At 61.2% G+C, this 22,367-nt stretch overlaps 1 protein-coding gene across 1 annotated transcript; it reads right to left on the bottom strand.

The window, feature by feature from the left end:
- Positions 1-7,566: 7,566 nt before the first annotated feature.
- On the bottom strand, positions 7,567-21,905 carry CRIP2 (cysteine rich protein 2). The gene is made up of 8 exons (XM_041478891.1): positions 21,734-21,905; positions 12,506-12,600; positions 10,567-10,624; positions 9,963-10,103; positions 9,716-9,784; positions 9,169-9,263; positions 8,835-8,892; positions 7,567-8,681 (listed from the first exon to the last, which is right to left on the bottom strand). The coding sequence occupies exons 1-8, from the start codon at positions 21,774-21,776 to the stop codon at positions 8,614-8,616; spliced, it is 627 nt and encodes a 208-aa protein (XP_041334825.1). The 5' UTR covers positions 21,777-21,905; the 3' UTR covers positions 7,567-8,613.
- Positions 21,906-22,367: the final 462 nt, after the last annotated feature.

Genomic DNA, 22,367 nt, shown 5'->3' with positions numbered 1-22,367 from the left:
CTCAGGCAGGGTCTCCTGTCCATGGGGAATTTTGGGGTGCGGGGTGAAGCAGGCGGGAGTTCAGGACTGTAACCCCGCTCTTGCAGGACATTGGGAATGGCGTGGGTGCGGCACACGGCGCCGCTCACTGTGGAGAGCCAGCCCATCCGTGTCACTGACTTTGTCATTTTATTAGGAGGGAGGACTTGTTGTTCCTTTGTGCTTGGCTGTGAAGGAAATGAAAAGCCTATCCAAAGGTCTGTTTTGTATGAAACAATCCTCCCCAGGGCACGTTGCTGTGCTGGAAAGGTCATGAGGGCTTGTGAAACCCAGCACCAGGACGCCTAGTGACTGCCTCCCAAAATGCGAGGCATCCCTCCCGACACAAACAGGGCCCTGCTGACACCGGATCCCACCCGTGGGTGCAGGAGGAGAGGCGGCAAGCTGTGCCCGGAGGCGAAGTTCACGTTCAGCTGAGACTGCTTTACGACCCAACCTGGCACCAGGAGCCTCTCGTCCAGCACAATCCCCCTGCTGATGTTCCCTGCTGCTGCCAGTGGTCCCGGTCTGTGATCCCACAGTTGGCAGCCCCACTGCAGGCTGGGGGGCACCATCCTGCTCCAAGGGCAGCCTTGGGCTCAGCAGGGTGGGCAGCGCCCATGCCAGCAGGATGTCACCGGGAGCAGCTCCTGGCTGAGGCGTGAGTCATGCTGAGATGCTGAGACAGTGTCTTGCAGTATGGGAGGGGAGGCAGAATGTCCTGCAAGGGCCTCCACCCTGCCTCCTCCCCATTCTCCCTGCCCTGAGGCACCAGTACATGCATGCCCACACACTGGGTGAGCACCCCACTGGGTTACCCAGACCAGGACCCTTCCCCACACCATGAGGGGTGCAGCTGGCACCCTGATGAAATATAGGGGACATGTCCTGTCCCCCCTCTGGTGGCCCTGCTCCCCCTCCTACACGGTGCCAGGCTACTTTGGGGCCACTGACTGGCTCGGACAGATGACTTCAGCTGCAATCCCTTTTAAGGCAGGTTTTGTGCCAGCTGGCAGCTGAAAACTGCCCTCCTTCAAGTCTCCTCCAGCTGGCCAAGCCCTGTGGCCAGTCCCCATGGACCACTTGGCCTAGCTCCTCCTGTGTCAGGAATGCTCCCACCCTGGCTGGGGCAGCAGGTGCCTCTGCATGGCACTGCACACCGAGTGACCCGGCTGGAGCAGAGCCTGGCCATCTCCTCCTCTCCGTGTCCCCATGGACTTTCTGGAGATTGTTCTGTTCACTCAAGAGAGCAGGCATAGGACCGGGGCCACTCTCACAAAGAAGGCACCACTGAGGCACATGGTGCTCTCTGCCAACCCTGCCTGCACAGGGTTGTGTGCCTGCTGGCCCCTCCTGGCTCCTCGGCTGTCCTGGCTGGCCCTGCTGGGTTACCAGAACCCACGGACCTTGGGCTACACCCAGCCTGCTTCACCAGGAGTGAGCATGGTGCTGTGTGCCCTGCAAACCTCCATGAATCCCAGCAAGCCCATCTCAGCAGGAAGGCTGCTGTGGGGCACAGCCCTGGATCCTGCACCCCACGGGAGCTGTGCCTGCACCCTGCCCACTCCTGTCCCCCTGATCAGCAGGCATGCACAGGGCTGGGCAGTGCAGCAAAGCCATCTGGCAGAGGGCCCCAGCGGGGAGGGAGGAAGGGCTACAGGTGCTCCTGGAGCACGGCAGCATCTCGGGAGCCCAGGGGATAGAGCCTCCTGCCCATTTTACAGGGACTGAGTCCATAAACACTTGGAATGCTGGTGTGAGAAACCCGTCAGTGCTCTAAGATGGAGCAGTCCCATTGTGCTGGAGGGAGCTGGCTGGAAATGCTGCAGCAGGCTGACATTTGGGGTCACTGCTCCTTCTGCCATCCAGGGTCCCACAGGACACAAAACCGAATGTGTGGGAGCCTTCTTGGAGTGGCAGTGAGCAGCAGCCAGCTCATGCCTCTTTGTTGGGGTGCTGCCCATGGTGCCATGCCCACACATAGAGACAAGGTCATCCAGTGGGCAGCTCCAGTGCTGGGCAGAGACAGCGCCGGGGAGCAGCAGGAGAAGGGCAGGGGTGGTATTTTCAGCAAACCCAGGTCCCACCCAAAGCATCATTTCAAATCAAGGTTCATAGCCTGACAGGGAAACAACCCAGCCAGCGCCAAGGAGAGCAGCCTCTTCAGGAAAGCACAGCTTTATCTTATCTGCAGACCTTGTTCCAGTTAATTTAACCATTAGACTGAGCATGCCTCAGCTGTCAATGCCCTCAGGTAGGAATCTGTGGGTGAGGCTCTATCCTGAAGCATCAGGCGCCAGTGCTCCCCGACCGCACGGCAACAGCCCTCGCAAAACCTGGGCTGTCTCATTTGTTTGTTTGGGTGGTGTTGTTATGGCCAGGGCTATCCCCTCCCTTGGCAAGAGCCAGCACCAGCTCCATCTGTGCCCTATTTTGTGCAAGGTCCCTCCAGCCCCCAAGAGTTTCTTGGGCTCCTGGGGCACCGTTGCAAGTCAAGAGCTCCTGAGTGTGCCGCAGCTCCCTGCCCAAGTATCTCCCTCAAGCATCTTGGCCACTGGTGACTCCTGCAGTAACAACTGGAAAAGCCACTGGCATTTTTGCAGGCAGGGCGGTGACTTAAGCCGATTTAGATTTGTTTTGCTAACACAGCAAGAAAAAAACAGCTATTTCCATGTAGCAGACCAGCCCATCTGCCCTGACAGCAGCTCCAGGCTCCCCCTCCTGCCCCACCTTGCTGGAGTGGGATAGTGTCTTCCACAGCTCTCACAGCCCCCCAGCACCCTTGCACAGAGGGGAGAGGATGCACCAGTGGTCCAGGGGCCGGTGACACCCCACTCCAGCATTGTCCCAGCACTCTTACAACTACGAGTCCTGCAAAATCTCCCTCCCTGGCCGTGCTTCAGCCCACACTTGTGCATGTCAAAGGCCCTCTCAGCCGAGACTATTTGTTGTAAAATATGCACCACACAACCCAGCGTGGAACTCTAATTTGACAAGAAAATTATAGGATGGCTTAAAATAAGCCTGGCAGAAGCTGGGGGGAGCTGCCAGGCGCGTGATGCCATCAAAAGGCCTGTGGAGCTCCTGGAGTGCCCTGCAACAGGGGCTGGCAGGCTCTGCCCCCACTCCCCTTCCATCACCTCCGGATCTGCATGCGGCTAATCCCATTACCAGACAGACAGGAAAACAACGGCACGAAGGCGGCTGTCAGGGCAAATTACACCCGGAGGAAAACCTCTGGGATACGTCTTCATAAAGCTGACAGGCTGGGAGTAATTGTGAGCAAGACAGCAGCAGGAAAGGCCTTCTGGTGGGGGAGCTTGGGGAAGGGGCTTGGGGAAGGGGCACTCTGCGGGTTTGTGGCACATCCACCAGCACACAACCACTGGTGCTGTAAAGCCTCAAATGGCTTGAGCCTGTCAAATACGCTTGCTGCCACGCCAAAATCTGTGCTCAGTGCCCTTGGGGACACAGTGCGGAGCCGTCCTGCCTCGGGCACAGGCAATCACATGTCTGCTTCCAGCTGAAACTGTAAAAACGCTTCCAGGCCAGCTCAGGCAGCTGGCTGCCTGCACAGCCCCTTGTCAGGTCAGCTCTCACCCTCAGAGGCAGGGTGTGAATTATCATCACGGGGTTAATGTTACACTGCACGAGCAATAACAAACACGGAGCTGCGGCCGGCTCCCGGCTCAGCGCGGATGGAGCACGCAGGGCTGCCCACGTGGGGACAACAGGGACACGATGTGGCTTCCATCTGTGGGACAAAAGGGTGTGGCAGCCCTTGTCTGCCTTTCCAACTCTGCCAAGATGTGGAAAATCTCCTCCAATTCTACCCAGGCTCCCCCAGTCTCCCTGAGCACAGTCTGGCCAAAGTCTCTGCTACCATCTGCTCTTTTCTGCAAGTTTCCATTAGTGGCAGCCCAAGGAAACCTCCTGGCTAAATCCTGCTGGGGGAGGATTTGGTACATTTTCCTGGCGTGGCCTGGCTGTTTCTATTGTGGCTATCAAATGGGGCCAGGATTGCCAAGGAAGCAAAGTCTGCTGCTTTGGAGAGCTGCCCAGTGTCCAGCAGGGGTTGCCTCTGCCTGCCAGGGAGATGCACATGGGTGCTGGGGCTGGCAGGGACTGTGGACAACACTCAGGGGCTACTCGCAGGGGATCTGTGCTAGGGATCACCTCCCCAGCCTCCCTGGCAGCACCACTTGCCCTGGGCTGGCTCCAGGCTGTTGATGCCACACCTTTTATTCCTGGTTAAAAATTCACTGGAGGTGAGGCAAAGGGGTGCAGAAGTGTTTGCTCTCTCTGTGAGCACACAGCTCAGCATGGTCATGCCGTGGCAGTGGAGCAGGAAGGTGAAAAGGATGTGATTACTGTGCTCTGACATGCCCAGGCAGGACAGAGGGCTAGGGCAGAGCAGGAGAGAGGAGAGGAGGAGGAGTCACAAGTTTTCTCACATTAGCAGCCTGCACTCCTCCATCCCGCCACAGGTATTCCTCCCCCAGCAGTCTGCCCCTGGGCACTCCAGGAGCCCCTCGAGCTCCCGGGATGGTTCCCAGCTGCTCACCCTGCCTGAAAACCTAAAGGCTGATGCAGAGCTCCACCTGCATCCTGGGGTGTTCCCTCGTGGATGCCCCCAGGCAGCAACACTGGTGAGGGGGGAGCCAGCACATCCCTCACCAGGGTCACAGCCAGAGCCTGCACCAGCAGCTCTCCCTGCGTGGCACTCCCGGGCACTGCACTGGCAGGGGGATTTACAGCCAAGTCCTTCTCCTCTGCTTGGTTTTGTGCCATTCCTTCTTCTTCATCTCTGCCTGCCCTCCTACACCCTCTCCAGTAGTTGCACCCAGTTCTTTAACCTCCCACTGGGACCAAGCCAAGGCTCAGCCAGGCCAGGAGAGCCCCTCTGCTGACTCCAGCTGAGCCAGCTTTTGGCCTGCGTGGAAACAATCTGTGCTTACTGGGTTACTTTCAATATCCCATCTTAAATCACATCTTCCAGCACTTCATCCCTTTTGGCTCCTGTTTATTGACTTCCCAACAAACACTTTAAATCTGTCTGGCTTCCCTGCCCAGCTGTGCTTCTCTGGGCCCCGGTGTCCCAGAGCCATCCAGTCCTGCTGTCTCCCTGCATTTCAGGACCCTCCACTCCGTGATGGCTGCATCTCCTTTCCCTGCATGGACTGGCTCAGATGTATCCAGGGCTGCCCTCATCATTCCCACCCCTACCAGCTCCTTTCCTGGTGTTTCCCATGTGTTCAGCGTGCTGTTCCTCTCTAGGAGCAGCCTTTGTGCACTCTCCATCCCTTTTCTGGGCCATGAAGGATGGCACAAGCTGTGCAGCCCCGTTTCTTTTGGCACAGGCACCCTCAGCCTTGTGTTGAGAAGCACCACTAGGTGACAATCCTGCTCCTCCTGCAGCCTGGGGACGCCCAGGCTGGCACCCATCACCCAGACTGCCCTCAGAATAGTTTGACCAGCTGCTAAGTTCTCTGGTGAGCTCTGCTGGCTCCCAGGAAACCTGGGAGCCAGCAAGTGAAATGTCCCAGGACAAATTCACAGGGCTTGGGGGATTTCCAAGCAAAGCTGCATCCACTTTGTTCTCTATTTTCATCTGTACCCTGGAGAGCTTGTCTGTAATCACCAGGGCCCTCCGACTTTTTTATCCCACTAGCAAGTCCAAGCTGAAAAAAAATTAAAATATTTGACATCCCTGAGGGGAAGGATGTTTTCCAAGCCTCAAGTAAAGGAACACTTTAAGCTCACATAGGCCTCCCAAAAATAAATTCAAAAATGCACCAAGGATTAGAGGCCAGAGCTGCCTTCCCTGCTTGAGGAAAGTACCACTCTGCTGTGTCTGTGCCCTGGTCCCCAAACTGACCCTTGAGCACAGAGACAGCCACAGCCCCTCTACAGCATTCAGGTTCCTGCTCTTAACACCCGCCCTGTGGGTACCTTCTGTACCTGAGGACGCTTTGTGTCATGAGAGGCACCCTCCACCTACCTGAGGGTGGGGAGACATTGCCCACCCAGAGCCTGAGCAGCCAGGTTGTGCCCTTTGGCATAGCAGAATGCTGTGATGTTTGCAGGCTTCCCAGCACTCCATGGTGCAGCAGAGCTGAATTTTGTCTATTTTTGATTTCATTGCATTCCTTCAGCAAAACTCTCATGGGGAAAAGAAAATGTAAGGATTAAAAAAAAAAATTAAAAAAAAAAAAAGAAAGAAAAAAGAAAAAAGAAAAAAAGAAAGAGCAAGGAATCGAGGGGACAGCCAGGCTATGATGGGATCCTGCTGGCATTGCTGAGCCTGGCTGGTGCACAGCATGGGGCCACGGAGGAGAATCAGCCTGTGCAAGCCATCAGGGAAGCTCCTGCTGCAGGGGACGGCCACAGGCTAGCAGAGAGGCTGGCATATTAAGCTCGTTAATTAATGATGGGAAATAAGAGTTGCAAGGGGAGATGGATTGGTGCCGAGGGCGCCGCTGGCAGCTCTGCTGGGCCCCGGAGGAGCGATGGGCACCCCGCACCCCGGCAGCGCTGCTGCTGCACGGGGCAAACTTGGCAAATTGCGGCCGCGGGTCAGGGGAGGAGCGGCAGAGCGACAGCGCTCTGATTTACACCGCAGCCTTGTCCCTAAAGCATCCGCGGGGTCACGTCTCTATGGAAACCGCACCAAAACACCAACACACTGAGCCCGTTCCCGAGCCGGGAGCTGCGCTGCCGAGCCCCCTGTGCCTGGGAACAGGCTTCGTGCCGCTGGGATTGCTGCCAGGAGGGAAAAGCCGCTGCTCCTGCCGGCCTGTCCCGCAGCTGTGCCCTGCCTGTGGCTGCCAAGGCCCCTCTGCACGGCACGGAGCAGCTCCGGCCATCGCGGGGCCACCGGGGCTCTGTTTTCCCCGGCAGACGGGGCCAGTGGCACGCCTGGCTCCCCAGGGGAGCACGGCCAGCAGGCGGCCCAATGGGTTCTTGCAAGAACGTGACAGAAGGGACGAGCCCGAGCAGTTCCCAGAACCCGTGTTTGGCTTGGCAGCCCGAAGCTCCGTGCCTCTCTCTCCAGCCGGCCGGCTCCGAGGGGGAACGGCTGGATGTCTAAAAGCAGGCCTGGCAGCAGGGCTGCGATCTGGCTGGGGACAGGACAGCCGCCAGGGGCTGCCCAATGCCCCCACACTGCATTCCTGCCCTGCTGCTGCCAGGCTCAGCTTTCCCAAGGGCAGCCCCACTCAGGCACGGTGCCTGCCCAGCAAGCGCGGGCTGGGGGCAACAATGGCACCTGCTCTTTTACTTCTCTCCACTGGTTTCCCACTCCCCAAAGCTGGGAAGGACCCATCCCACCCCATCCCATCCTGTCTGCAGGGCCAGCACAGCTTCCTACAAGGCTGTTGTGCTCGCAGCGCAGGAACAGCTCCTCGGGAGCTGCTCAGGCCGGCCCCAGGAGGAGCCAGCTGGGATAGAGCCGCAGGGTCCCAAATTGTCATGTGTCACAGCACAGAGGGATGCTCTGTGGTGTGCACAGCTTCCCCCACTCCACCCGGAGCTGAGCTGCACAGCACATCTCTCAAAACCTTTATTGTCAGCAAATAACAAAAGTCGGCCCTGCAGCAGCACAGGGAGCCTGAAGAGAGCGGGGTGCTGGGCCCAGGGCTCACTGCCCCGGCGGGTCCTGCCCCAGCCCTCTCCCTGCTCTCCCGGGCAGCAGCAGGGCTGGGCGTGCACGGGGGGACGGGTGAGAGGGGGGCACGTGTCATTCTCCAAAGCAAGGAGCACATTTACAACTGCTTATAAATAAACAACAACAATGAGAAACCTCCGGCTCTGGGAAGCGGGGGCGTCCTGCTGCCCAGGCCACCAGCCCAATGCGCTCTGTCCTCCAAAGGTGGGGAGAGGAGAGCCCCCTCCACCAGGGCTGCAGCTGCCAGGTGCCCCCTGGCACAGGCTGTGCCTCCAGGGGGATCAGGGTGGGCGGCACCAACCTAAACCAGCCGGCAGAGCAGGCTGGGGCACCTGCCTGGGTGCACCTACAGGGATTCAAAGACAGGGATGTAGGGAGCTGCCAGACCTAACAGTGGACAGGTCAGCTGTGGGACCCAGGGACAGAGAGAGCTAGGGCATGGAGCCTGGGAAGGGCCAGGAGAAGGGCGGTGCTGCCAGATGTCACACATCTCCAGCAGCTGGTGAGGAAGAGGGCTGGGCACCCTCACCCCAGCCCCAAGCACTGAGGGACAGCCTAGAGCACCCTCCCGTGGTGGGACTCCTGCCACCACCTTCGCCCATCCTCAGCCCTTTGGGTGCCATCCCCTGCCCACGGGGACATCCCCACACCTGCCCTGCTGCCTCCCACACTCGGGGGGCTGGTGGGAGGGCTGGGGAGGGCAGAGCGCATTGGGAACCACCAGAGATACCTTCTACCTTAGCCTTAAAACACTGAAGCTTATATTAGAGACCATGATAATAACCCAGGGGCAGGACTGTCCTGCCAGGAGTAGAGACAGCAGAGAGGGCACAGCTCCGTGGCCAGCCCGGTGAGGGTCTGCTGGGCTGGGAGCAGCAGGTTAGTACGGGAGGGGCACAGAGCGTGCGGGCAGGCGGGCGGGGCGCTGCCTAGGGCTGGTTCTTTGCCTCGGGGTCTTTGTCGTAGATGTAGCTTCCCACAGCTCCGGTGTTGACACCTGCACGGGGTGAGAAACAGGAGGGTGAGGACACGGGCACGCTCCAGGGAGATGTCCCCTCTGGGTGGTGGCATGAGCATGGACAGCGGCAGCCCAGGCAGGGCACGTGCCCCTGGCCTGCGTCCCCCCTTGTGTCCCCAGGCTCTCACTCACCCTTTGGCCCGAAGAGGATCCCGTAGCAGGGCTTGTGGCAGTACGGCTGGCCATCGTGCTGTGCGGGGCAGAGAGAGAAACCTGTCATCTGGGCTGGGGGCCGGGGAAAATCCAGTCCCCAGGGTGTGTCCGCCTGGCTGGACACCTCTCGTGCTCTTCTGCTGCAGAGACCCCAACAACCCCAGCACCTCCCCAGGCTGAGGGGCTGCTCCTCCCAGCCCTGCCCTCCTGCAAAGGCAGTGGGTGCCATCAGGATGGCCTGGGACATCTCAGCCATGCCCTGCTGGCACCCCCAGGTGTGCAGGCCAGGGTTCTGAGGCTGGCACCCCCTTACCTCGGCGTGTCCCCCCGGGGTCAGTGTCTTGCTGCAGCGCTCACAGCGTAGGCAGGGACGGTGCCAGTCCTTCCCCAGAGAAGTCACCTTCTCAGCTGCAGTGGGACAAGGAGGGAGGGTCACACCAGGCCCCTGCAACATGCCGAGGGGGAGCATTCCCCATGGGGATACACAAAATCCCAGGACAGCCCTCAGGATCTCCAGCCTCCCACATCCTTCCCACCCCTCTAGTGCCTCTCAGGTGACAGAGGACGGCTGAGGACAGCTATTACCACATGGGAGGTGACACAGCAGCGGGTACAATGCAGATAAAGCCCTGAACCCAGGAGTATATCCAAGAGGACCCACCCCTGAAGGCCCCTCAGGCATATCCCTCTGTACCCACAACCCCCTCTCTGATCCAAACCCCACTCCCAGCCCCTCTGCATGCCCCAGGGTTCCTGCACAGAGCCCAGCCCCATGGGGCCGTGCCACCCTCTGGGGCCATGCCACCCTGTGGGGCCAAGCCACCCCGAGGCAAGCATGCACTGCCCACTTGTCACCTTACCAAAGTAGACCCTCTTGCCACAGCGCGGGCACATGTTGGGCTCCCCGGTGAAGGTGGTGACACTGGAGGCTGGAAGAGAAGAGGACATGTGCCTGGGAAGTGAGGGGACATCTCAGCCAGGACACACTGGGGTGGGTGGACCCCACACACAAGCCCTGCAGCTCACACCGTCACCAAACACGGTGGCTCTGCACTGGCTGCCCAGCACGGCAAAGGGCCAGGCTGCCCGTCCTGCCCTGCGCCTCACCTTTGCTGGGTCCCTTGGGAGGTGCAGCATTCACCTTCCTCTCCTCCACCTTCACCGGGTGCTCGATGGGTCCTGGAGCAGTCTGCCCCTCGATCTGCGGCTTGTCGTAGATGTAGGACCCGGCCCCGCCGATGTTCACCCCTGCAGAGGGGCACAGAGAGGCTGCGGTGGCCTGGGAGCCCTCGGGGTCTCCATCGTCCCCCCAGCCCCCTGTCCCTCCTCCCCCAGCCCCGCTGAGTCAGGGGCCCCTGCTGCACTTCAGCCTCAGCTTGCTTTCTCCTGACCCAGGCTTTCTCCAGCCACATCTGGGACAGGAGACTAACTCCACCTTCTGTTTGAATGGGAATTTGTTTTTTTAAATATTAAAAAAAAAAAAATAAAAAGGCAGCTGTCAGAATAGATTCCTCCCTCCCTCCCTCCAGCAGCTTTTCTCTCCCTCTGCACAAGCAGACAGCAGGCCTGGGAATGCCATTTGCTGGCTCAATGCTCAGCCCATGCTAGCCTGGCTTCTGGGATGTTGCTGGGGTCACCAGTGGGGATGAGGGAACCTGGTCCCTCCTGCAGCCCCGAGCCCAGCACCCCAGGCAGGGGGACACGGACATACCTTTGGGGCCGAAGAGTGTGGCGTAACAGGGCTTGTGGCAGAAGGGCTTCCCATCGTGCTGGGGAGAGAGGGCAGTGTTAGGATGCTGAGCGGTGACCGCGGTTCCCTCAGGAGCACCCTCATCCTCAGGTGTTCAGAGACCACCACAGCCATGCCAGCACCCTAAAACCACCCAGTTCTGGTTCTGCAGCACCAGCCTAACCCAGCCTGAGCACTTGGGGGCTTTGCCTGCATCAAGCACTCAGGTGTTGTGCACAGGTTGGGCTCTTGTGCACGGCTGGTGCCCTGGGGCTGGAGCAGCAGTGGCCACGGCAGCTCAGCCGTGGGCACCTCCACGCCCCAGCCCAGCTGTGTGGCACCGGAGGCAGGCATGGCCTCACCCCTCAGCATGCTGTGCACAGCCAGGCCACTCTCCGTGCTCAGAGCACCGTGGGAGCCCAGCTTCGCCTTTCCCTTGCCTTGGCCCGAGATCAGAGGCCCCACATGGGCTCTGGTCCCAGCCCAGCTGCTATCGACCCCGCTATCGTCTGGGGCGATTACCACAGGAAGGCAGGAGGCAGGCGATAAGCCCCAGAACTCCCCGTTTCTCATGGGCCAGCTGGAGCCCAGTCCAAGAGAAAAGAAAGAGTGTTTGTGGCTGGAGCAGGGGGCCAGCAGGGCTGCCACACACACTGCCCCGGGTAGAAAACCCACTGGGAGCTCGTGCTCAGGCAGAATCCCACCCCATCGCCTGCTCGGCGCCACTGAGCCCTGCTCCTGCCCCGTGCTCTGCCCTCCATCCCTCTGCTGCAAGGCAAGGACTGCTTGCCCAGGCAGGGCAGGGTGGCAGCTGAGCAGAGGTGCCCAAAGGCGAGGGCCAGGACAGCCAGAGGTAAGGCTGAGGGAGGGAGAAGGCTCTGGGCTGGCCAAAGGCAGCTGCAAAATATTGCAAGGCATAAATATGAGTGTGCTCACAGCGTTGCCATGCCAGAGGGGAGGGTAAACATTTAACTGGTCTCCCCGCGACACCTTTCCAACCTAGCCTCCTCAAAAGGAGGGAGAAAAAGCAGGGAAGGGCCAAATCTGCTGTCGGCAGAGTCAGTGGGGCTTGGCTGCCATCCCCTATGGGAACAGAATCCAACCTTATATGGAGAAGCAGCAAATCTTCTGGGCTTAACCCGGTCTGGAGCACAGATCCACCTCGCTGGCAGGACAGGCCCCGCTTCCCCACGGGCTGGGGGCCACCAGCACAGCTGTCCCTGCTGGTCCTCAGCTGTGCTGCCTGCTAGAGCCAAGCTAAGGAGCTGGTGACACTGCGGAATGACAGGTGCTGTGCAAAGCCAGGGTGCCGGGTGTCACACAGGGACACTGCACAGGAGAAATACAGCTGCTCCTCAGCATGAGCAGCTGCAGCCAGCAGCATGGCACCTCCACACAGCCAGGCGAAGGGGAGCAGGGGAGCGGCAGTGGCATCATGCTCCAGCACAAGCTCCGGGCACAGAGAGCACCAGTGCCGAGCTCTCGTTGCCGTGGCAACCCAGACATTGCCCGTTCTTGGTGTTTTTAACCGCAGGTCAGTGCAGGCTCTCAGCACACGCACCTCTCCAGAGCTGTGCAATGCCCAAACAAGTCTGCCCAGCGCATGGAGCTTCAACTGCTTCCTGGGCATGCCAAGCCCCACCAGAGCTGCCTGGGAGCCCAGGGTGACAGAGTAGGGACACCACACGTGGTGCCAGCACCACTCTGTGGCTCGCCCAGGGCTGTGCACAAGAGCACCCTGAGCTGCTGCAGCAGCAGCGTTTAAAGCCACAGTGTGTTCTCCTGGGCTTGCATGCCGCAGGGACAGTGCCTCCACATGGCATCAGATATCTGCCCCAGCCCTGGCTTTGGAATTTTCATCCCACCAGGCCCCCCTGAGTGCCAGCACGGCTCCCACCCTGCCCGCCCCGGCAGCTCTTACCTCGGCGTGCCCACCCGGGGTCAGGGTCTTGTTGCAGCGCTCACACTTCAGGCAGAACTTGTGCCAGTCCTTGCCCAGGGAAGACACCTTCTCGGCTGCAGGGGACACAAGAGAGGGGTGAGCCACTGCCCAGCACCCGCTGGACCATGATAATAACCCAGGCCCTGGGGGAAGCCAGGCCCTGGGAACCACGGGGCTGCACCCAGGAGGGGCTGCACTCGCTCAAGGGGGGCTGCTCACACTGTGCACCTCAGCCACGCTGCAAGGAGGAGGAGCCACTGTGCTGCAGCCCCCAGGGCCCCTGCAGCCCTGTGGGACACGGGCACAAAGCCCCTGCTCTCTGACCCCTCACAGCACCGCACCAGCTGTTAAGGAGAATATTAACCCTGTCCCAGCTGGAAGCAGGACACCACCAGCTGCCGTCCCACAGCCGCGCTTTCCCACGCGCCAGTCCAGCAACGGTAGCATTTTCTTTCCTACTCCCCGTGTCTATTTTTACCCTCCCCGTTACCCGGAATGACTTCACTCCCATTCAAATATTTGGCGTTTCCATGCCCACCCCGCCCCTGCAGTCACACTCCCCCACGCACAGCCAGCCTCTCCCCGGGGAGCCTCAGCCGCAGCTCCAGAGATGCTCCCAGGAGGAAGGGATGGCAGACGGCCTCCACTGTCACCCAGGATGGACATGTGGCCTGGAAAACACCTTTCCCCCTTGCCCCCAGCCCAGGAACAGGCAGGATGCGTGGATGGGTGCACAGCCGCTGTCCTTGCACGGCCACAAACCCGCAGAGCAACTCGCTGCCAGCACTGAAAACAGTGACACAGCACCAGTGGGCAAATTCAGGCAAAGCAAATGCTTTGAGACTGGTTGTATGAATACAAATACAATCCTTCCATCTGGCTCTGAGCTGTAGGTCTCCAGGAGCACCCTGGGAGGCAGCACAGGCTGCCAGTGCTCCACTTGCATCCCCAGCCTTGCACCATCCCTTCTCCCTCCCAGCTCCTGGGCGGCCGCGGGCTGCCTTGTGCCCCCCACAGATTCCTGCTGGCCCTCCCTCTGCCCTGTTCATGTGCAGAGACAGCTGGAAAACAGTGTGAGCCCCTTAAAGCCACCGTAAAACTAAATCAGGAGAGCCAAATAAAATATTTAACAAGCAAATAAAAGTGCAACCAGAGCTGGCTGCACTCCATGAGAAGACCTCCTCCGCGATGTCGGGTTTCCCCCTGAGGACCTCCGCAAATGTCACCTGTTTGCATCCATTTGAGATGGGGGTCAAGAGCTCCCCAAAGGGCAGGTCCTGGCTTCTAGAGCCACCCTCCTCCCAAGGCAAACAGCTGCATCCGGGCACGTCACAAGGCCAAGATAAGCCGAAACAATGCCATCATCACCCAAAAATTCCATCCCAGTGCAAAGCCGGGCAGGAGGGAGGGGCAGCATGACAGGGCAGAGCCATTGCACCAGGGTGCACAGGAGACTCCCGAGAGCACCCCCAAGCAAGCACACGAGAGATGGACTTAGGGGACTCACATCAGTTGGAAGAAACTCCAAATCCACCTCCTGTTGATGACACACAGGCTGTTGAACCAAACCCAGGCAGGAGCGGACAGCAGGGCGAAGGGATGCCCCACCAGAGCCTGGGGTCTGGCCTGCCTGCCCAAATTTGCCAGGGCTAATCCCTGCTGGTTCCAAGCCCAGGGGCTCAGGAGGGCCTGTGTCTCCCCAGCCCCTCACAGAAGGCAGCACACAGGAAGGGGCCAGGGCCAGAGCTGCCCTCCTTTTCCTCTGCAGCCCTCATCTGCCTCTGGGAGCAGAGAACCAGCTGCAGGGTGAAGAGCCCCCGGCCCCCCAGACCCCAGGGATTCCCCAAAACTGGGGGAATACGGAGGTCCCAGCACCCCACTGGCCTGGGGCCATTGCAGGGGCCCTGCATCCTCCCAGCCCTCCCGACAGGAAGGTTCCTCCCGGGGGTGACCAGGGAGGGAAACCGAGCGTGATGGGCTGAAAGCCGAGCCAGGGGCTCGGGGCCAAAGAACCGCTGGGCTGTGTCCCAGCGGATGCGCACAGAGCCAGCCGGGCTGTGCTCCGGCTGCGTCACCCGAGCTCCCCCCGGCCCGACCCAGCGCCACGGTCACGGCGACAAAGCAAGGAGGAAGCTCCCGGCGGATGTTTTCCAGAGGCCATGGCAATTATAGCTGGCCACAGCCCCCACCAGCTCCTTCCTGCTCCCGCGATACCAAACGCTCCCCCAGTGATCCCCCCCCCCCCCAAAAAAAATAATATTTCAGCAGATGGAAATCCTGGCTCCTCCCTGCCAGGTGCACCGCCCTGCCGTAGCATCCCTGAGCCACGCAGAGCGAGAGGGATCTCAGCGGCACGCACAGCCCGCGGCAGGGATGGGGCAGGACGGAGGGGCGGCCGGAGCACCCGGAGCACAGGGACAGCCCGGGAACCACGGGGGCTGCCCTCGCCTCCAGATGGAAATGCCGCCCAGAGGCCGGTCGGGCATCCTCTGGCTGCAAACAAGGATTCCCTGGGGATGCATCCGGGACCGGCACAGCCGGGATGGCTTTCCAGAAGGCATTGTTTGCACCGAGCAGAGGAAGCAGCTTGGAGCCACCCCAGCCCATTTCCAGGGCAGCAGCCTGCGGCCACACCATCCCATAAATCACTGCGGAGGGAAGGGACCAGCGCCCAGATTTCCTGTCACTCGGCCACAGCTGCTCCGCTGTTGCATCAGCTCCAGAGGAAAAGGCTCTGGCCACATCCTCCTGCTGCCGGGGGAGCCCCGCTCCGCTCCGCAGCCCTGGAGCAGCCCGGGGCTGGCAGTGCGGGGCTGTGTCCGGCTCCGAGCAGGGAGCAGGGGATGGCACAGTGCAGGCGTGTCACTGCAGCCAGCCTCGGCCACCAAAGGCCGTGTCCCGTGCTCTTCCAGCACATCCTGCTCTGGCCCCCGAATCCCCCCTTACACACTCAGCCCTGCAACCAGGAATTTGGCCTCTGCCACATATGTGTGGCTCAGGAGTTTGCCAGCCCTGTGTGGGTGGGCACGGGGTGCCCATGGATGAGAAGCCTCTCCCCAGAGGAAACACCCCCGAGGAGAGGTGGAGGCACAGCCGGGACACGGCTGGCTGCAGGACGTGGTTGTGGGGTGGATTTGCTCCGTGCAGGGGATGCAGCCCACACTGCCGAGGGACTCCAGAGGCCAGGAGCAGGCAAGCAGCCGAGGGGGCTGTCGAGGCAGACTGATCCAATGGTTCCACAGCAGCCCCGCCCCAGAGACAACGCGGCTCAGCCCTTAATTACCCACCGTGCCCAGACAAAGCAGCTGGCACAGGCCAGAGGTGGCTGCACCTTCTCAGCACGGGAAGAGAGCATCCCTCCTCCCAGTTTCTGTGCCGCCGGCCGCACCGAGCCAGCCCCAGGCCCTCGCACAGGTATTTCCACAGCCTGACGTCAGTGCTGCTCCCAGGCGGAGGCTTATTCAGCAAAAGGAACCATAACTGCAGCTGCATCTCTGCAAAGGACTGGGCTGTGCCCCATCCATCCTACCATAGTCCTGGCAGGGCATGGGGACGGGCTGACAAAGCCCAGTCTGGCAGTAAGGATGCCAAATCCCCACAGGGATCCAGAGACAGGCAGCCCTGGCAGAGAGGGATGCTGTCAGACTGACTGTAGATTCAGTTCAGAGCAGTTGCAGACACAAAGGAATGAAGGAAGAAAAGTGCAAGGAAAGGAGCCTGGTAAACGGCTGGAAACAAAGCCAAGAGCCATGAGCCAGCAGCCTCATCCCTTCCCCAGTTCCTCACAAAGTGGCCAGGAGATGGAAAAGGTAGAAGGAAGGTTGAGGATTTCCTGCCCTTGCCATGCCAGCCATATATCCCAGCCACGCTGCCCTGCACTGCCTTCCTGTGCCCCCCAGCCCATCCCCAGCCCTGCCCTCCTCAGGCACAGCTCCTCTCCCTCATCCCACAGCCGGTGCTGACGCTTGCACCGCACCCTGATTTGTGGCCAAACGTGTATATTTAGCTTCCCTGCAGCAAGGCAAGGGAAGGCAGCCCTCCAGCTTGCTGGGCTCCCTCCAAGTGTGCAACAAAGCCAGCTCAGTACGGCCTTGCCGCGGAGCACAGCTGGGGGGGAACAGAGGCTGTCCCGGGGGGGCTCCCACTTCCAGCCAAGGGGAGAGACAAGGTCTTCCCCAGGGTCTGAGCCCCCGTGTAGCTGAGCCACTCGGGTGCAAGAGAAGGTTGTTCGATTTCCAGCCACAGCCTTGGTGCACAGCACTGCTCTCGTCCACTCTGCTGCTCCCTGCCTCTCCTCTGCCACAGCCTCACCTACTGCAGGCACTTCCCTGGCCAGGAGCCCCTGATCTCCTGCTCTGGTTTGCAGGGCAGCCTCCAGCAAGTCCCTCACCATTTTCCACAGGGCTTCATCAAGCAGCGTCTGAATGGGATGCGTTTGAGGTTGGGCAGCTTGGCTGTGTCCGTGCTGGGGGAGGATCAGCGGTGTTTCCAGCCAGGCACTGAGCTCAGCCAGGCCTGAGCCCAAGGAATCAGCTGCTTTCCATAGCAGCCCTGCATGTGAGGCATGGCAGGCAGGACCCCAGAGGGGGCAGGGGATGCAGCCCACACTGCCAGGGGGACACCACCAGAAAAATCAGAGGCCCACCTGCAGCCCTGCCCTCGCCCACCACACAGCCAGGGACAGAGTGGCCAGGGAGAGCCGGGCACAGGCAGGAACACACCAAACCACTCCCTGGGTAGCTGTTGGTTCAGAGCACGCTGTTCCTTCCTTCTGCACACTGAGATGTCATCTCTGGCAGGCAGTGCTGGGAGAATAAGACAGTTTCCTGGCCCATTTCAGCAAGAGCAGGATTCTGGGACGTGCTGCAGCAGCCAAGCTTGTCAAAGTGCCCCTCCTGCCCCATGGCTCCTCACCTCCCCACCCTGCTGGCCCCCCACAGCTCCAAGCAGGGTTCAGCCCAGGGTTGAGGATGCTCAGGGGTTGCAGGACTGGGACTCCCCACCAGCAAGTGCACAGCAGGATGGCGGGACAGCTCTCCCCATCCTCATGCCAGGACCCATCTCCCACCATCACCTCCCTGGTAGCATCAGGGCCCATGGCAGGAGCAATGGGCACCACCTCAACCAGGAGTGGCACCACGGCTTGTGCTCCAGGCTCTGCGTTTGATTGCAACACTGCGGTGACAGATTTTCCATTACTTCTTGTTTGGGCGTTCCTGCTCCGCCTTTCCCTGCCTTTCCTTTCCAGTCCCATCACCTCACCTCTCCCCATCCCTGTGCTCCTGCCAGGGAGGGAGGGAGGATGGGAACATGAGGATCTCTGCCTGCCTAGAAGCTGGGACAGGGGTGCAGGACTCCATAATCCAGACACCAAACGGAGTCACCCAGGACCAGCCTTGGCTTTGCAGAGGGCTGCCTGCCAGCTCCAAGCCTCCTGCACCCACAGCCCCTGGAGCAGCACCGCTCCCACCGCTGGCAATGCCAGCACCACACTGCCAGGCGTCCCAGCAAAGCCCAGAGCACAAGAGCAAGGGGACCCAGCCCTCACACCGCCCTGTTCCACACTCCCACAGACCATTTGCTGTAGCCCGTGCTTTTTTCCTGAGGGAAAAGCTAATGCTAATCAGCCTGTTCTTCAGCTTCCCACAGAGGCATCCCTCCCATCGGCAGGGCCCTGCGCGGGGAGCAGGGAAGTGGAGCATCCTTAGTTACCACCCTGCAAGGTGCCCTCCCGCTCCCAGACCTGGCAGGAGGCAGTTCCCAAGGAGTCCAGCCCGCTCCGAGCTGGAGGGCCAGGGCTGTGCCAACACTGCCCCGGCTGCACTCGAAGAGCCGCTTCCTTTGTTAGGGACGGCTGTAATGGAAATCCAGCCTTCCTGCCGCTCCTGCCCCACCATCTCCCTGCCTGGAGCCAAGCACAGCAGTTATTTATTAATTGCAGAGTGGCTTCTGCAGCTTGAATTTCGCCGGGAGGCCCCGGCGGTGCCGTGCTGTGCAGGGAGAGCACCCCGGACCGGACCTGGCTGCACCCCGTGTCCCCCTGCACTGCTGCAGGCCCCTGGCAGCACGCTGGGCTTGGGCCTGCCTCACTTCCCAGCTGGATGTGTTCGTGTCCTCAGTCCCCCTCTGAAATTCCACCGGCAAACCAACGCTGGAGAACAGCTTTAAGCCTGGGGTGCTACTGAGTGACTCCCACCTGCTTTCGTGATGCCCCTTGGTGAACAAACAGAGCAGCAGCCTCCCAGGAGCCCTCCCAGCCCCCAGCGAGCTCCCCAAAAGCCGCCCGCAGCCGGAGCCCCCCACACGTGTGCTTGCTGCATCCCTGGGGCTTGCGCCTGCCTCGTGCTCGGGATGGGAAAACAGGAAACCCCCTGCTGCTGCAATCCCCCGCTGTTCTGGGAAGAAAGGATGGGAGGCGGAAGGCTTGGCCAGGGCTGCCGGTGACCCTGCAAAACTCATTTAAGGCTTAGTAATGCGAAAGGGAGCTGGGGAAACGTGTGGCTGTTTGGCTGCGGGACACTCTGGTGCCCCTGGAGCTTCCTGCCAGGAGTGACAGCCCAAAGCCAGCCCCGAGCGCAGCCCGCTGCCACCTGCCAGCGCGGGACGGGAGCTGGCCCCGCACCCGCCGGCTGCTCCTGCGCTCAAACATTCACTTCATCCAGCCAACCTCCCGAAGCAGGAAAGTTAGCCCCAACCGTTCCTGGAAACAATGTCACAGACCTCAACCTCCTTTCAAAAAAAAAAAAAAAAAAAAAAAAAAAAAAAAAAAAAGGAAAAAAAGCCAAAAAACTATTTTTATATTTCCCTGTGCTTTTTAAAGGAAAAAAAGCTCATTCTGTAGCTCAGGAAACGCCCACATCCTCCTGACTGCGCAGGGAGGAGCCCACTGGATTTTTCCAGGGAGCATGAAGCAACAGGCATGCTGGAAATGAGTTTTCCATGGGTACCTAGGAGTGCCGGCGCTGGGCACCGCGCGGGGCCGGGAACAGGAGCCGGCGGCATTTCTCACTCATGGCCCGCGGCTGCAATCCCAGGCATTCGGGCAGCCCGGGCTGCCAGCGCTCATTCAGCACAGCCAGGGAGGCTCCCGAACAAGCGGAGCTTTATGAATCGCCTCCCCGTTAAGCTCCGGGCCGGCCCAGGAATTCAGGAGCGACACCAAAGCCCGGACGCGGAGCTCCCATCGCCTTCCCACCGAACCACGCGGCCCACCGGCCGGAAAGCCCGGGACCCGCATCCCGGAAAGACGGCTCAGAATTTGCATGGAGCTTTCATGCATTGAATAAACTGACTCAGGTTTATTCTTCCAGAGCCTGGGCGGTTCCTCAAGGGAAAGCTGAAGGCATCAACAGGGACGTGCTCCAGCCTATTTCAGCTCTAAGCACAGAGAAGTTTTTTGCTCCCGTTTCAGCTCACCACTACCCCCTCTCCCCACGTCTCCCTCAGGGGCAGCATTCCCTGCGGGAAGGTGTGGGATGGGGGCTGGCACTGCCCCGCTGCAGGCACCTGCCTCCAGGGCAGGGAGTCCCCACACGGGCAGGGACGGGGACCACTGCACCTACAGAAACCCTCCCGGGAGAGAGCAGCTGGGGCAGGGGGTACAGCCCTGCTACCCCTCAACCACATCCTCAGGAGACCCACAAGTGCCCTAGGACATGGGGAGAGAAAAAGAGCACAGACACTGCTGGGGGCTGGTGCTTCTCCTGGCACAGCCTGCCTGGCCTCCTCCTCGGCTCCCTGAGCCCAGCCCCGACCCCCCCCACGCAGGGCAGGCTCATCCCTGAAGCGAGAGGAGCAACTCTGCCCCCGGGTCAGTGCCCAGCTGGCTGGAGAGGCACTATTTTTGCTTAAAAAGGAAAAGATTCATTCAAAGAAAGACATCCAAGGGGCCAAGCCCTTCCCACCCACACAGAAATAGGTTTATTTAAAGGAGGAAGGCAGCAAATTCCTATTTCCCTGTGTTTACTTGGAGATGGCCGGAAAAGAATGAAAGCACCGATGCCTCCAGTGCTCAAACATCATCAGGACCCTTTGGTATTTCTCCACCAAACAAACACACCGAGGCAACAGGGGCTGGACCCCGGAGCAGCGGGGGGAGATAGGGAGGGAGGGCTGTGGGGAGGCAGCGCCAGGCCGGCCGGACCCCGTGGTCAGCAGGTCCCCGGCGGCAGCTCGGGCTGGAGCTCTGGATCCATCCCCAGAGCCATCCTGAGCTCACGGTGCAGGCCCAAGGGTGCTCACCCAGGGGGTCGGGTCACTGCCGGGGAGGCTCCGGGCTGGGGCAGCTCCTCGGGGAGCGTCCCGGGGGCACCCAGGCCGAGGAGCAGCCGCTGCTCCCACCTCCCTGCGAGCCGGGCGGCGGCGCTCAGCCCGCGCTGCCTGACAGGAGACACGCCAGCCCTGCTTCCCAGAGATCCTGACTAGCCACAACCCCAAGCAGGGCCCTCGGAGACCTGCAGGGATTCGCTGCTGCCCTAACCCAGCCCAGGTGTGCTGAGATGGACCTCCGAGCCCAGGAGCTGCCTTTGAAAAAGTCCCGTAGAAACCCCAAACCTTCGTTAGCTCGCCCAGCTGGGAAAAGCCCGCTGGGGGCTGGCTGCGCGGTGAGACAGGGAGGGGTGAATGGCACACCTGGGGCCAGGTTTGCAGGGAATCAAAGAAACCGGCTGCGAGAAGGTTTTGTTTGCACCTGCCACTGCCAGCTTCCTCGCCCCAAGAGATCCTCTGAATCACGGGAGCCCCATCCCAGTACGGGCCGTGTCGGGTGGGCTGGGTTCCCCTGACCCAAGCCAGCAGTACCTGGGGACAGGAGCCGCCCCACTCTCAGCACCCCAGGTGCGGGCACACTCCCCAGCCAGGGCTCCTCACCGCCTGCTTGCCCCCCTCAGCCCAGCAAGCCCGGGATCACCCACACCCTCTGTGCCGCCTGCCCCAGGGCCAGCCCTCAGCCCAGCCCGGGGACGCAGGGCGGAGGGGCCGCGACCACCCCGGGGGCGCCGCGGGGGAGAAGGAGCTGCGCCGGGCAGGTCTCCGGGTGAGCCCCGCGGGGATACATCCCAGTGGGGCAAAAGGGGATGCACCGGCACTCAGGGAAGGGGAAGGCTGGGATGAGCGCCGGCTCTGGGCTGCGGGACCGGTTTGAGGTCCCGGGGATGCGTCTCGGCGCGGGGAAGGGGATGCGGGGCCCGGCCCCGGAGATGCGCTCACCGAAGTACACGGTCTTGTCGCACTTGGGGCACTTGGATGCCATGGCGGGAGAGCGGAGCCGAGCCGAGCCGTGCTGTGCCGAGCCGTGCTGTGATGTGCCGCGCCGTGCGCCCCGCTCCGCCCGGCCCCCGCCCACCGCCGCCCGGGGGGAGCCGGGGCGGGGCTGCCCGCCGAGCGGCGCCGGGCTCGGTACGGCTCGGTACCGCCCGGCCCCAGCCCAGCGCAGCAGGTGTCCGGTCCCGGCGGCGGAGAGAACACCCCCTGCCCTCTCTCCCGTCCCCAAAGACCAAAGTCGGGACACGAGTGCTCCCGACTTCTCTTGCCTGGGAAAAAAACCTCCATAATAAACAGGTTGTAGTTGAGCGACGCGATTTGTGGGTTTTTACCGGCCCCAAAGGCGCCGGCCGGGAGCCTCCCCGGCTGAATCCGGCCAGCGGCCGCCCCCGGGACATAAGTGGGGGGTGGCGGTCCCGGCCAGCCGCCGCAGAGGGGCTCGGGCATCTCCCATCCCCCGCGGGAGCGCGCAGCTCGTCCCCGCCCCAGCCCCGCTCGCTGCCCGGCTCCAGCGCCCGCATCTCCCGGCTCCCGGCGCCATTCCGTTCCGTTGCCATGGAAACTCCCATCTCAAAAACCC

The sequence above is a fragment of the Pyrgilauda ruficollis genome, unplaced genomic scaffold, assembly GCF_017590135.1.
Source record: "Pyrgilauda ruficollis isolate IOZ18807 unplaced genomic scaffold, ASM1759013v1 scaffold47, whole genome shotgun sequence".
NCBI classification, from domain to species: Eukaryota; Metazoa; Chordata; class Aves; order Passeriformes; family Passeridae; genus Pyrgilauda; species Pyrgilauda ruficollis.
The sequence above is the reverse complement of the archived record's forward strand: the minus strand, read 5'-3'. Positions and strand labels throughout refer to the sequence as shown.

What these genes read in the sequence shown, in the direction of transcription:
- CRIP2 (XM_041478891.1), bottom strand. Translation starts at nt 21,776, where the DNA reads ATGGCATCCAAGTGCCCCAAGTGCGACAAGACCGTGTACTTCG. An exon ending in CACACTCTTCGGCCCCAAAG is followed by an intron (nt 10,104 to 10,566) that starts GTATGTCCGTGT and finishes GCCCCTCTGCAG; the next exon opens with GGGTGAACATCGGCGGGGCC. An exon ending in TCCCAAGGGACCCAGCAAAG is followed by an intron (nt 9,785 to 9,962) that starts GTGAGGCGCAGG and finishes CTTCTCTTCCAG; the next exon opens with CCTCCAGTGTCACCACCTTC.